The following is a 13,773-nucleotide window of genomic DNA, read 5'->3' as shown; positions in this document are numbered from 1 at the left end:
GACAAAGAACTCTATGTACCTCACTGAGTACACCTCACAAAGTTCTAGCCTCTTGAACAAAATTCAGAGTGAGATTCTCTGAAGCATAAATTTGGGCCAATGTTTGTGTTTTTTAGCTATTATACGTGTTAGGGGGACACTGCAGCAGTGACGAAACCCAGCTGCATATTTCAGGGGTGGTATTAGTCATCCTGAACATACCATTGCTCTCAGCAAAATCATTCATATAATTTATTATTGTATCATCAACATATTTCCCTGCAGATATATAATTCCTTCATGTCAGCAGTTGCAGTACAAGTAATTAATATTTTCTATCCTCAATCTCCAGAGGGGAAAACTGTCAGTGAAAGATTAGCAGTGTAGTAATGTAAAAATATGTTCTCTGAGTTCACTTGATTGATTTTTTACCACACCACCCTGTGCCTAATACTTTGTGTGCATTAGCATATGACTGCTTATTAAAAGAATGCACTGGTCTTTTCAATGACCCTTTCATCAATTTTCCTCCGTCACTACCCAGAGCTCTTCCTGCGTGCAGTAACTATGTACACGTCAGTTATTATAGTAGGTAACTTTATACTACATTGGTTCGGACGTTCAGTAAACCGTGTTTGATTTTCAGCAAATGAATGTGTCCTTCTGTGGCACAAGCTGTAGTTAAAGGCAAAACTCATGAGATAGTAACAATTCCTGCTAGCTGTGATGTTGTTTCTAAAGCACTGGCTTCTACTTCTGAAATTAAATTGAATATATTTTGTTGGTTTTGGCTTCTGTTGAACTAGAGTGTTCTGTAAATGTTTATGGATTCTGTGCTTAGTAAATGTATTAGAATAGATGGTGATGGATGCAACAACGTTGGTTCCGCATAATTGTGAAACGTGTGCTCAAACCACGCTGCTAACACTTCACAGTGTGAGACGTTACACTGCCAAACTTGGGTACAATGTAAATACCTGGAATTATATGAAGAGCTGTTTGTCACTGTATTGTTACATGAAATGTTTACCCTTAAAAAAAATAAGAAACCACAAAAACTCATTAGAGTGTCAGTTAGTATTTAGTTTCTTAATTTTATTTTGGTTTCTATGTCTATAAAGGTTCCTTTAAACATGTTATGGGTCTTCCGCAACGTAAAACAATCTTGTTATCTGTATTTCTCTTTTAACAAACCTTTTACCGATCCTTTAATTAATTACGGTCATGGACCTATGAAAAGAACTTTTCTTAAATTGCATTTTATTTATACATGCACATGCATATCTTTGTCTATATATCTATGTATGTATTATCAATATAGTTGTATAAACACACATCCCCAGCTAAGCTTTTCAGAGACCTCGCACACTTAAGTATTTCTGAATATTGAATTTTCCCACAAAGGAAACAGAGGTATTGTTTTTGTCTCTCTTTTTTCATATAGAGAAGTCTCCCTGTGTATCTCAGAAACCCATTCATTTTACATAAATATACTTTGTAAAGACTTGAAAGAGTTCACAGAACTGGGGGAGGCTGAAATCAAGAGATATAGAGAAAATACAACAAGAACCTGTAAAATAGAATAGAGCATATTTTTCCATTAACTTAATTCTATAACTTAGTTACTAATCATAATTATTCTAATGTATAATTATTCTATGCACTTCAATTAATAATTGCTGTTAATTGTTGAATGGTATCTTTGTACATGGAGTTTTGCTCCCGTATGGCAAACAGGTATATAGATGGTAAGGTAAATAGGTATACAGGTATAAGACCAGAGAGATTATCGCGTTTACAAAGGAGTAATGAAATAAAGAGCTTACCTGAGTCGTGGCTCACAGAAGGGCTCCAAGAGGGGCGATCTCCATATAAAGATCCTTCCTCCTTGGGAGTCAGCCCTTAAATGGGGTCTAGGAGGGGTGGAGTCTGGCTCCACCCCTTCTGGTCACTCAGGTGAAATTGCATTCACCTGTGCCCCTGCAGCTGACTCAGCACTCACCTCAGGTGGTCAATCAGAGGTTCAGGCCGTGATTCAACAGTTCCTCATCCCAGTTGTACCCATAGTATGAACTGCATTGGTTTATATGGACTTGAGGAGTCCAGAGATGCAGAGATGTACTTAGGCAAAATCCTTAATTGTACCTCCTTATCATTCTATATATTCTGTTCCAACTTTAGAGCAAAGCCTCATGAAAAGTCCCAATCTCTACTTTAATTATTTAATGAATTATTTCTGATCATTTTATCTCCTACACAGAGCATTTCTAAGAAATCTGTATCATTGCCTCCTTGTCAAATTCCATACGTGATCTATGTCAAACTAATTGAACTAATAAATCTTAATGCAAATGTCCCTAAGGACAGTCATACACTTGAAAGAATAAATATGGCACTGGGAGGTGGTAAATTAAATCTAAATCAGAAGTCATAACCATTAAAGAATCTGATGCAAGTCTGGAAGGTAGTGCTTTCTCTTAGGACACAATTATTATCGAATTGGATACTGAGTTTGAAACTCAGAATTGAATACCTGCAAACTGTCAAACTGTATTTTGAATAGAATTTTGTAAAACAGTTTCTTACCTTCTCTAGGAAACAGTTTCCAATCAGCCCTTCACAGTTTGGGATTTCTAAAATCTTCGTATCGAATATTTGGACATCACTTGCCTCAAATTACTCTGACATATTTAGGGGATATATGCACTTTTACCCACTCTGGATTATTTGCTTTAGGAAAACAAACAAAAAAACAGAATTATGTAATTTTCCTCTGGGATTAATTTTCTTTACTTTCTATAGAGATGGAAGTAATACGAAGGAGTCACTTGGGTATTAGGAGAACCAAATGACTTTCCTCAGATGTTCATAACAGATGAGCTAGAGTTACCATTTTCTGTACAGTCAGTGGGTTCTCCATTTGAAATGTACTTCCAAACCTGAGCTCCAAAACGATATGTCCTTCTCTTTAAAAGCTCTAGGAAAGAAGTGTTGACGAGTGGATTGGAATATTCCTAATTATTTTCATCCTCAGTCCTAAATCCAGCTCTTAGAGTACGTTCCATTCTTTCTTCATTTAGAAGCAAGGAACGCACCACACTCCATGACTTCCAATAAAGTCAGTGCTTGAACTGTGTTAATCTTTTCCATGTTTTTGCCTGCAGGTCTATTAATACCATTTATTACTATACGTTAATATAACTCCCGTACTGGAAGTGTCAGCAGGTCTGTAGGACACCAGTTAACACTAGAGACTGCCTCCAAAATTGGACAGCTAAATTTGGGCTGTGGTGCCTGCATCGTTCATGCAGCCTATCTCTACGAGTCCCTTCCTACACTCATCCAAGCAGGATGAGTGAGTTGCAGAGCAGGTTATTTGCCTTTGAGAATCAGATACAGCCTGCTGACTTTCAGTTGTGTGTTTCCACATTAAGATTATTCACACTGTTTTTTGGCAGTAGCGTTAGAATCTGGCTATCTTGATGGGAACTTGATGGGTAAAAGCTGGGGGAGATTTGGCAATTTTCTTGAATCTTCATTACAACTTTGGAGGTTTCCTGATGCAATTGTAGCAGAATCCACATTATTTGAATTGATTACATCAATTCAATTTATACATTCATTCATTTCTTCCTCTATTATACTTTTTTGAACAAAATCTGAAGGGAAAACATTAGCAGCTGCAAAATAAACGTATACACTATATTGGCCTCACCTGCACAACTTCTCTGTATCTCTTTCTGAAAGTGTTGCAGTGCATTGTGAACAATAAAATTTTCTTTCATGACTTTTCCATTTTCCAATTAATTTCTCTTCTTCAGTAATCATGCCAGTCTTGGTCTTCTCTAAACACAGTACAGTTTATTTGCCTCTAAAATAATTTTCATGGAAATGACAAGATTCCATTTTTTAATTAAGAAGCAGAACTTTGCCAGTATCTGTTGCCTGAGTTTCTGCAATTGAAAATCTACAATAAAATACAATATATTCTAATTATTATCCTGGCAATTTGAACAATACAAGAATGAAGACTCTTAAGTAGTAATTCAGCTATTCCAATTATATTGAAATGTGTGAAATAACCCCATCATTTGTACAAGTAAACAAGCTTTTCAAGGTTACCAAAACTGAAATCCTTTTATTTACAATTTTAAAAGAGATGAATTCATCATGAAATTTAAAGGCTTTCTCTTTGTGTTACAACCAGGAAAAAAGGCACTGTTTAAATAAGCTCAAGGTTGAGTACCAAAACAATTGAAGCTAGTACATGTAAACTAAAGCCAACGCTGTTCTTATCTCACAATGGTATTAAAAAAAAATAATAAAAGTTTTAGTACTTCATGGAACAGAAGGAAAAATTGGAGCTGAGGGCTGGTACCCTTTACTTGGCCTTGAACTAGTAGCTTTTAATGGGAAAGCTGATGAGGCCATTAGCTCTGGGTGCTCTAATAAGAAGGAAAAAAATACTGTGCTAAGTAATTCAGTAGATATGGGATCATTAAAGAGTAGAGATAAAAAGTCAGTGAATGAGAAAAGAAGCCATTGGAGATAAGGCTCCTACCAAGTAAAAATATTAAAATATCTTTCACTGAAGGTAAAAAGGAAAGGCTTTATGCTAGCCTGTGGTACAGGATAGTCTCTGATAAGCATTTTGTAAATATATGTACTTCCCTTGACATTTCTTTCCTGCATAATTTGTGAAGATGTGCAGTTAATGATGAACATTCATCCTGGAGCAAAACCTTCTAAAATTCATGTGTATGCATGTGTATCTGCTACAAGACATCTTCTCCTGGATTTCATACCTAACTGCTCTTATGGCCAAAATACTATAAAATGGGTAGTGTAAATATTTTCTTAGAGGTCATCTATTCTCATTTTTGTGATTGGTAGATATCTATATGTTTTAGGTCCAGTCCTGAACAATATGCGATCACAAAGCCCTTGTAGAGGCTAAATTTTTCATCACAATTACTTATTTAATTAGTGTGATTTTACTTCAGTCTCTTGACAAAGAACCCATGTTCCATTCAAAGGATACATGGCTCACCTACAGTTCCTCCTTCTGACATGGACAAGAGTTAGTTGCATATGATGGGCTGTGTTCAATGGGTTTGACCATCATCCATGAAAACTTGCACAAATGCTTCTTGTTGCAGTCCTTTTGCCAGTATATCACGTTCCTACGGTTCAGATTTGCCCCGGCACATGCGTCATACCACCATCCTCCCCCAGGAATACCATTGTGTTCTAGTTTGGCACAATTCTGAAAGTAATTGTCATTGTCTCTGTCCTTGGTGGTAAACTTCTGGTTGTCGTGGAGGTAAGCTTCTGTGTCCAGAGTCAGAGCATCAGTAGCATTGCCTTCGTATAGGCCGACCCTGATTCGGTATTGAGCTTCTTCATCTTCAATACGGAATGGTTCGTACTGTCCCCACTTGATTTCAGCATTTAGGTCTACAAGTTTAATTCCAAGTACATATTGCACAGAGCCACCAGTTAACTGATGCATGTACTCATTTCCTAACCAGTGGTTGTCATGAACAGAGCCAAATCCGTATTTGTAATCCTGCCACGTCCTATCAAAGTCAACAGTACTGTTGGCTGTAATATGCTGGATTACTGTCCAGCCACCATCCTGCATGTTACAAGAGACAACAATTGGGTCTTCCTTTGGTTGGATGATGTAAAGACCATCTCTGGAATTTCCTCTGGAGCGCTGAAAAATCTCAAAACAATCCCTTAGATAGCCTAAATTAAAAAAAAAAAAAAGTTTTAAATTAAATTTCTGTTTAATTCTTTTTTTTTTTTTTTTTTTTTTTTTTTTTTAACTTTGTCCTCCAGAGTAAGTGCATGATTGCCTTGATCTGGCTGGAAACTGACTCAGACTAACTTCAGCCCATCTGGTGGGCATACATTAGGCTAAAAGGGGATGATTAGAGGGCAGAACACACTGAAATATTTCACGGAAAGCATGGCAAGATGAAAATTTTTGGAAAAAAAAACAAAGGAAAAATATTTCCAAATATAAAAATAATAAAAGTTCAGAAAAAAACACCTTTCCTTGACAAAAGCATTGACCAGAGATTCCCTGCTAATCCTTTACTGAACACATTCTTCCCCAGTTATTAGCTGTAATGCACAGTGAGGACAGCTAAATTTTTAATCAGCCTTTGTTTTGTTAGGGTAACTTATGTTAGGATAAAAAAGTTCTGTTATTATTTTGTGTAAGATAAATCTTCTGGTTCTCAATTATTTTAGAAGCTTTTCAGCTGCAAATTTATCTCCTAGAATGTGAATTACGTTTACACATTGCATTGCAGATGGTGCCTCTGATTTGTCCCTATTCTTTTTAGAAACACTTCTGCTCTTGAATTCAAGGATTGAACTTGTAGCATTTTGTTTCTATTAATCTAGACTTCAATTTTTGGATCTTTATAACTGGTAAGTCCTAACCTTGAAGTAAAATCTGGATTTCCATACTTTATTTTTTATCCCATCAGTATTACTTAAGTATATCTAACTTTTTTTTCCCTGTAATAATCTGGCTCCTCATATCGACATTTCTCTATATCATGTAAAGAATGAAATTTTATCAGTATATTCCTATCACTGCTTCAGTATACTTAGTAATACTAAAAAGTTCACTTAGAAGCAAACATTTCCAGACTCCCTTTGACCTTGCTGCTGACTTTTCTACCTAAGTCATTGCCCTTTTCAGCTTTTACTGAAATTACAATGCCTTCTCTGATTTAATATTAGTGTATAAAGTATTGTACCACAGCCTTTGAAAAGTCCAGCTGGACTAAACCTACTGAATACTATTATTCATAGTATCCTCATTGTGTTAAATATAGCCTTTTATATCTGATATTCAGACATTTGCTGGTGCTCTAAGTCACTCGGCAGATTTACAGAAGTATATAGGCTTTCTGAGGCCTTACTTCTAGGCTTTCCATTGCCTAATAGAATCTCCAGCCATGAATAAAATATTTTGTTTCAAGACTATCTGCAAGAAATTATCACACATCCTGAAAGAGAAGGACTTCATACAGAGTCACATAAAAACTGGACCACAGTTTTCACAGCATCCACCTGGTAGACAGTCTGACTCCAAACTTGATCCTGCACATTTCTAAAATGATCAGCGGTCTTCAAGCCAGCAATATACACTGTGATACTTGTATTTATCCAGTGAATGTTATTCATGAAAAACAGAACAGCTTCTATCAACAAACTGAGAAAACTATTTAAGCTGGTTGTTACAGGATTAATTTGAAAAGTGAGTTTTATAGACCCTCAAATGCCAGCAGTCAAAGGAGGAAAATGAACCAAATACACTAGTCCTTTTGTCTGCATTTTATGTGGGATTTACTCCAGCAAATGTGTTGCAAGCTAGGTAGGCAGAGCAATATTTCAGTAGTAAGTATCAATGAGGTTTAGGTCCTGACGTGACAGGTGTAATCAAGACATGATTGTCAGTGAGTAAGTCTTCAAAGGCAACAAAATATTTTTTAGACAAATTTTCAACGGTTAATTCCTCTTGAATTAGGTGTCAGCTGAGGAAGAGGTTTATGGATTTTGAACTTTGGGATAGGACACGTTCACATTTCAAAGAACTGTTGCAGGGCAAGCTTTCAGATATGCTGAAAATATTCCACAAAGCAATACAGTAAAACACAGCACACACCCAGATCACTCACTCCCCCTTCATGAGTACCTTTATCATTGATGTTAGCCAGTCTACCATAATCTCTTTGAGAGAGAAGGTGGGCATTAGCCAAGACCACCGCCTCTTTGGTGGTCACCAATGTAGTGCAATGAGAGAGCAAGATCAGAACAAATCCCGCTGAACTCTTCAACAGCATCTTCCTTCAGAGTCAGTCCTCCTGCAGCAATCCACAGCTATAATACAGACTGCAACTGAAAATGGAAAGGTTTATGACCTTCAGTGCAACACTCTCTCTTTTAGGAGAAAGGTATTGAAACACCTGGTTTCAATACAGTGAGCCTCTGTCAAAATTGGCTTCTTCCATCTTTCAAAGGCTTTCCTGATATTTCACACTACTTCCAGCTGGTGGTTGTTCTGATGTGGAGCTCTGTGTTGTGTCACTTACACTGTACCTCTCTTACCTTGTGCAACAATAGATGAAGAAAAACAACCTAATATGTAACAATGTAATGTAATGACATAACTTAAAAGGACATCTTACATCTATCAGAACTGAAGCTTGCTTATCCCCCATGTATGCGAATTGTATTGAAGCAGAGGCACTGACAGACAAGCTGGCACAAACAGAAGCACTAGTTCTTTCAACTCTCCATAGTTCAAACAGCACTCAATCCTACGCCTTCCTAGTACTGCAAATATTCCCATACAATGGAGAATTCACTTCAGCAATTCTGGACTTTGTTCTGGATGAATTTCCATCAATAGCTATAAAGAACAGGTCACAGGCTTAACTCACAGGCTTAAATCAGATGTGGAAAAAAAGCTCAATAAACAAAGCAGAAAGGAACTTTTCCACTTTTCTTCAGTCTCCTGAAGACGCACAGGGGTTCAATATACAGAATCAAAAGAGCTTTGAGTCCCAATCTGTCCTCCTTTTGAGTTACATCTTTAGTAACTCTTCATCCAACACAGAAAGAAGTCTCAGGCTGTTACTGGGGTCCTCACCTAAGCAAATTCCAGTCTGACTGAAGAAGAATTTCTGTATCAGTGTAAGCTCAAACTGAATCAGAATGACATTTGGCCTTGGAGAGCATGGGAAATTCACTTAAAATTTAGCCAAACCCTATAGATGAAGGCTGAGCATATATCTCTAGCAAGCAGCTCTTTGTCAGAGCTTCTTTCCTGCCAGTGTCAGTGCAGAGCCTACACAGGCCAGCCCCTTTCTCCACAGTTGTGTACTCTGCAACAAAGCCACATTCCTTATCAATCTAAGGATTCAGCAGCAGATCCAGTAAATAGTTTTCCAGAGTGAGAAAGTTTTGAGCAGATTTTTTTAAATGTTCAAAATTTATCACTGTAATAAAAGTCGGGCTTTAGAAATAATTTTTGTACTTACCAGACAGAAAACCAGCAAAACAGAATGTGCTTATTCTACTTAATTATTCTATACAGCAATAATTCTGATTTACTATTAACATACAATTTCCTATTACATTCAAAGCTGGTTATTTGACATTGAGAGACCGTAAAAAATTACTTGCCATGAAATTCAGCACACAGTTTCCCCTACAGCACTTAAGTTCTGTTGTGTTTGCATTTCCTACTGTCATGCACCCCCTTCATGGAAAGCTTCTATTATTATTTTAAAAATTACTATTAGAAATGACTGTAAATCTAAACATACCCCACCAACATTGTAAAACTTTAGGAAATCTATATTTGGATCTAAAGCTTCTATGTTAGTTATTTCTTTCTTTTAGCATTTTTGAGCAAGTCACTCATTTTTCTTCCCTCATATTTATTGTGCCCATTGAAGTGATTTACAGATCCATTTAGTTCTAGAATAGAAATCGGTATTATAAGTTATTAAAAAAGCAACTGAGGAAAACAGCATTAGGAAGGCACCTTACCTCTGACAGTAGAGCTTGACAAAGAAAAAAGTGTACACGAGTGCATGAGCTCATACTCTACAGCTGTACTTTGCCTGCTACTCAAGTCCAGGTGAATAAATCAGCTCCAACACACTATCTGAAATGCAGAAGTGTAGCAAAATAGCACCTTCATTATTTCACACTGTGCTTACTCTGGTGGACTTTGCTCTGACACATTACATCTGCAAGTAAGAATATATGAATCATAAAGAACAAAGTTCTTCCATAAGGATTAAAATAACAGCATAACTAAATTAATTACCTTGATTAATAAATAAATCATTTTTTTATTACTAAATAGACATAGCAAAGAAATGTTATTTCAGAAAATTATTTAAGTTGTTTATACACCTGGAGTAGGTGCTGAAAAGTACTATGTCATTTTGCACAGGTAAGTTGATGAGATGCTATATTGCTAATCGCATTTAAAATCCTATAGTCAACTTGATTTTAAAGCATAAGGAAGAAATCAATCAAACCAATCCCAAACCATGTTGTTCCTTCAGGCTCATTCACATTAAAGCATGAAATTAAAACATGAAGTACTGCCTCAAAGCTATAAAAAGAGAGAAACAAAGCAAAAACAGAGCAGGCTGGTCAATAGGTTTCTATTTCAGTTTATTTGGATTATCAAGAGTTGATTAACGTTCAAGATGGTAATGAAGTAGATGAATTAATTGTTACCATATTTTCTTGTGCCTGAAGGTTGTGTTATCTATCTGGATGACTTCTAGATGACGTCTAAACTAGAGTCAAGATGAGCCAACACATTTGTACTCCTTGATCCAACCTGCAGCCCAGTTTGAGCACTTCCTATCCCTGAAAAAAACCCCACAATTAAAATGTAGAGAACTTGTAAGTCCTGTGTAAGCCTTACCTGAGGATTTGTTCCATGCATAATTCCTACTCTTCAATTATTCATTCTCAGTGAAATCCCAACATATGAAGACTTATATTGCATATGCAATTAAATACATACACTTAACAGAACGTATTATGAAAGATTTATTTATAACATTTAAAACTCATTGATATTTCTTTTCATTTTCAGAGTACAAATAACACTTTACATGTGAACGGCCACAAGGAGTCAGAGCAGTACCTTTTCTTCGGCCCTGGTCAATCACAGAGAAAAGCTGAAAAACGCACATTCTATGCCTGTAGCATTATCACAGATTCCTAGAATTGTTTGACGCTTCAAGGGTCGTCTAGTCCAACTCCCCTGCAATGAACAGCGACACCTAGAGCTAGACAGGTTGCTTAGAGCGCTTCCCATTCTGACCCTGAATGTCTCCAAGGATGGGGTTTCCACCACAATGTATTTAACAAGTGATGCACACGTAATTGCTCACCAGTCCCCAAATGATGCTGAACTAGCCCGCTGAGCAGCAAAGAGACAGATCGTGAACTCTCACCCTCTTCAAAACTCTTTCCACTTGATGTCATATAGTACGGAATATCCCTTTGGCTTGTTTAAGTCAGCCATCCCATTTCTGTTCCCACCTGCCTCCTTGGGCCCTTCACTGTGACTAGCCTTGTCTCAGCAGGCAAATATAAACATCAATGTGTTATCAACATTGTTTTTCTCCTAGAACCAAAACATAGCATCATGCCAGACACTCTAAAGAAAACAATTCCATCCCAGCTAGAACTAAGACACTGATATCCATGTTTGATGTATGTAACTTTTGGTTCATCTCAAGCTTTATAAATCATGACTAGAGTACAAAAATACTGTGCTGTATCTTACTAAATAATAATACTTTGAAAGCATACAGATCTCGCTGGAATAACATACTAAGGAAGGGCAGAAGGCACAATCCCACTCTGCCAATTTAAAATACACTTTAGAAAATACCATTGACTTTAGCAGTGACAGGTTTCCTATCACCTAGCTATAAATTGGGATATATGTTTGTTTTGGGCCTTTGATTTCTGCATTTTCCGTCACTGTGCATCTCCCCCCCCCCCTTTTTATTTACTACCTTTCTCTTTGCCTCTCTTTGATTTCTACACTTTTATCTGAACTGGCAGAGTAGAAGCGAAGTGGAAGCATTTAATTAGAAGAGAGCAGGGTAACAGCAGTTGTTCATTGTGCTCAGAAAGGCAGCTATTTATGTAGATGAAAACTCTGAACAACAAAAATCATTATGTATTACACCTCAGCGGGCATGACTGACAGGCTGGGTGAGGGGACCCTGCAAGGTGCAGGGAAAGTACCATACCTGGTGTGCTCGGCTGTGTGCTGCTGTGAAATGGGCCGGTCGCAGGGCAATTCTGGCATACAACCTATTCTGCAGCTCTCCCAAATGAACCAGCTTTCCCTAGGTTTCTGGTTATGTCCTCAAAGTGCTGGGTTTAATTTCTGTAAGTGAATAATTAGGCAGTTTTTTAGTTAACATCATTTTCTAATTATAATAACAATTATAGATGCTTGTTCCAGCAAATACTGCAGTAGTTATGAGTATCTATGATACTCTGCTCTTGATCAAGTATTTTGAGAGCATTTTTTCAGTCCTGAAAATGATGTAATCCTTGTAAGGCAGGACTACTTTACATTGGTATGGTTTTGTGTCATATACAGGTTTTAAAATTATTATAATTGTATTGAGTTGTTAGCCATGTTAATTAAGATATTTAATGCCTCAACCCAGTGACTCCATATTCCTTCCCCATATGCTGAGGTTTCAATTATTCCTCTGAATCTGCTTGTCTTCAATTAGCAAATATTATTTTAATTTTTCCAATGCAACTCTTCTTATTTTTAACGTATTTTTAAGTAGTTCTCTTTATTTTAACAAGTAATTAAACAATTATTTAAACAAATTAACTTAACCTAAAAAAGAGGGAGAATTTGACTGAAACCAAACAACTTATTTCTTCATCAGGCTCTGATGTTAGTTGCAAGGACAAGCTGGGTACCATCGGACAGCTAATTGGACTGTTTTTGTAAGGGATGTGAAAAACATTCCTATCTGACCCATATAGCGAAGTCATCAGTCCCAGCATGGGCAATGCAGCATTACTTCAGAAGTTAGTTTAGTTTACCTTAGTAGCTTGGGTAAAAATATCAGCAGGTGCCAGCAAATATTATGGCATAGAGTTTGACAGAAGTTAGAAATTGCGTGTCCAGGTTCTTCAAAAGGCTTCAGACAGGGGATTTATGGATCAGTACTATTGACAGAAATGTGCAAATGCCTTCATACAGCTATCTGTTCAGCAGAACAAGGAACTCCAGAGACAAAGTTCTAACAATGCAAACCATGTATAAAAAATAAAAAAAGATCTCACTGAATAATTATTTCAAACTAAAATTTTGATAGATACAGAAGACTGCTTAGCAGGGCGGGGCGAAGGACGCGGGATGACCCCAACCCATAGCAACACTTCTGTGCCTTTGAACAACTTGAACTGGATTGCTTTGCAACCTTGACTAAATGCACTTTTGTATCTTCAAATAGGAACAGTTAAAAAAATGTTTGTAACAATTTTTACTTGCTCTTCTGAGCTGGCAATGCCACACAAAACGTGAGCTCCCCTAGCAAAGCAGGAACCAGTTATTTTAAACTGCTGAATCTCATGACATTTAACATTCTTTTCAATACAGCTTCTAAATCTTTTTATGTATTCATTATTTGTGAGATGAACCATTATTTGGAGAAATGAAGGCATCTATCCTTGATTGAACATAAACAGTACAAATGCTTGCAGGCTCCAGATGACTGCAGTGGAGCATACTAGGAACCTGTGTTTTAAAAAGGGAGAAAAATAAGAGCAACAAAGAACAGTGTGCTACATTTTAAAACTTAAGAATAAAAACCAAAAACTCCCCCCCCCCCCCCCCCCCCCCACCCCCCCAAAAAAACCAGGTTGATGAGGCAGTGAAAAGCATCCAGCATAGATCTATCCAGAAAGAAATCACATTATGGAATTATTTTTTCCTATTTGATACAGTAATGGTCCTTCTGGAAAATATATGAGTATTAAGTATAATGTATAATATATTATTACTTAATGTATTAAGTATATTGTAGTTGGACATTAATAGGACTTTTAAAACACAAAACGAAATCGTTTTACTCTGGCATTTTTAAGGTTAGACATACATCTGAGAGGGATGCTATGGACAAGCTGAATTCAGTAACATGCCAATCTTGATGTCAATACAACAGCTTTACTTCAGCTAACTGA

At 36.8% G+C, this 13,773-nt stretch overlaps 1 protein-coding gene across 1 annotated transcript; it reads right to left on the bottom strand.

The window, feature by feature from the left end:
• Positions 1-3,820: 3,820 nt before the first annotated feature.
• LOC112532477 (fibrinogen-like protein 1-like protein) lies at positions 3,821-9,628 on the bottom strand. The gene is made up of 3 exons (XM_025150890.3): positions 9,562-9,628; positions 7,700-7,902; positions 3,821-5,730 (listed from the first exon to the last, which is right to left on the bottom strand). The coding sequence occupies exons 2-3, from the start codon at positions 7,845-7,847 to the stop codon at positions 5,030-5,032; spliced, it is 849 nt and encodes a 282-aa protein (XP_025006658.2). The 5' UTR covers positions 7,848-7,902; positions 9,562-9,628; the 3' UTR covers positions 3,821-5,029.
• Between the last annotated feature and the right edge of the window lie 4,145 nt (positions 9,629-13,773).

Source organism: Gallus gallus, chromosome 5 (genome assembly GCF_016699485.2).
Source record: "Gallus gallus isolate bGalGal1 chromosome 5, bGalGal1.mat.broiler.GRCg7b, whole genome shotgun sequence".
In the NCBI taxonomy this organism is placed as follows: Eukaryota; Metazoa; Chordata; class Aves; order Galliformes; family Phasianidae; genus Gallus; species Gallus gallus.
Note: the sequence above shows the minus strand (reverse complement) of the source record. Positions and strands in the feature narration are given on the sequence as shown.

What these genes read in the sequence shown, in the direction of transcription:
- LOC112532477 (XM_025150890.3), bottom strand. Translation starts at nt 7,847, where the DNA reads ATGCTGTTGAAGAGTTCAGCGGGATTTGTTCTGATCTTGCTCTCTCAT. An exon ending in GGCTAACATCAATGATAAAG is followed by an intron (nt 5,731 to 7,699) that starts GTACTCATGAAG and finishes TTTTTAATTTAG; the next exon opens with GCTATCTAAGGGATTGTTTT.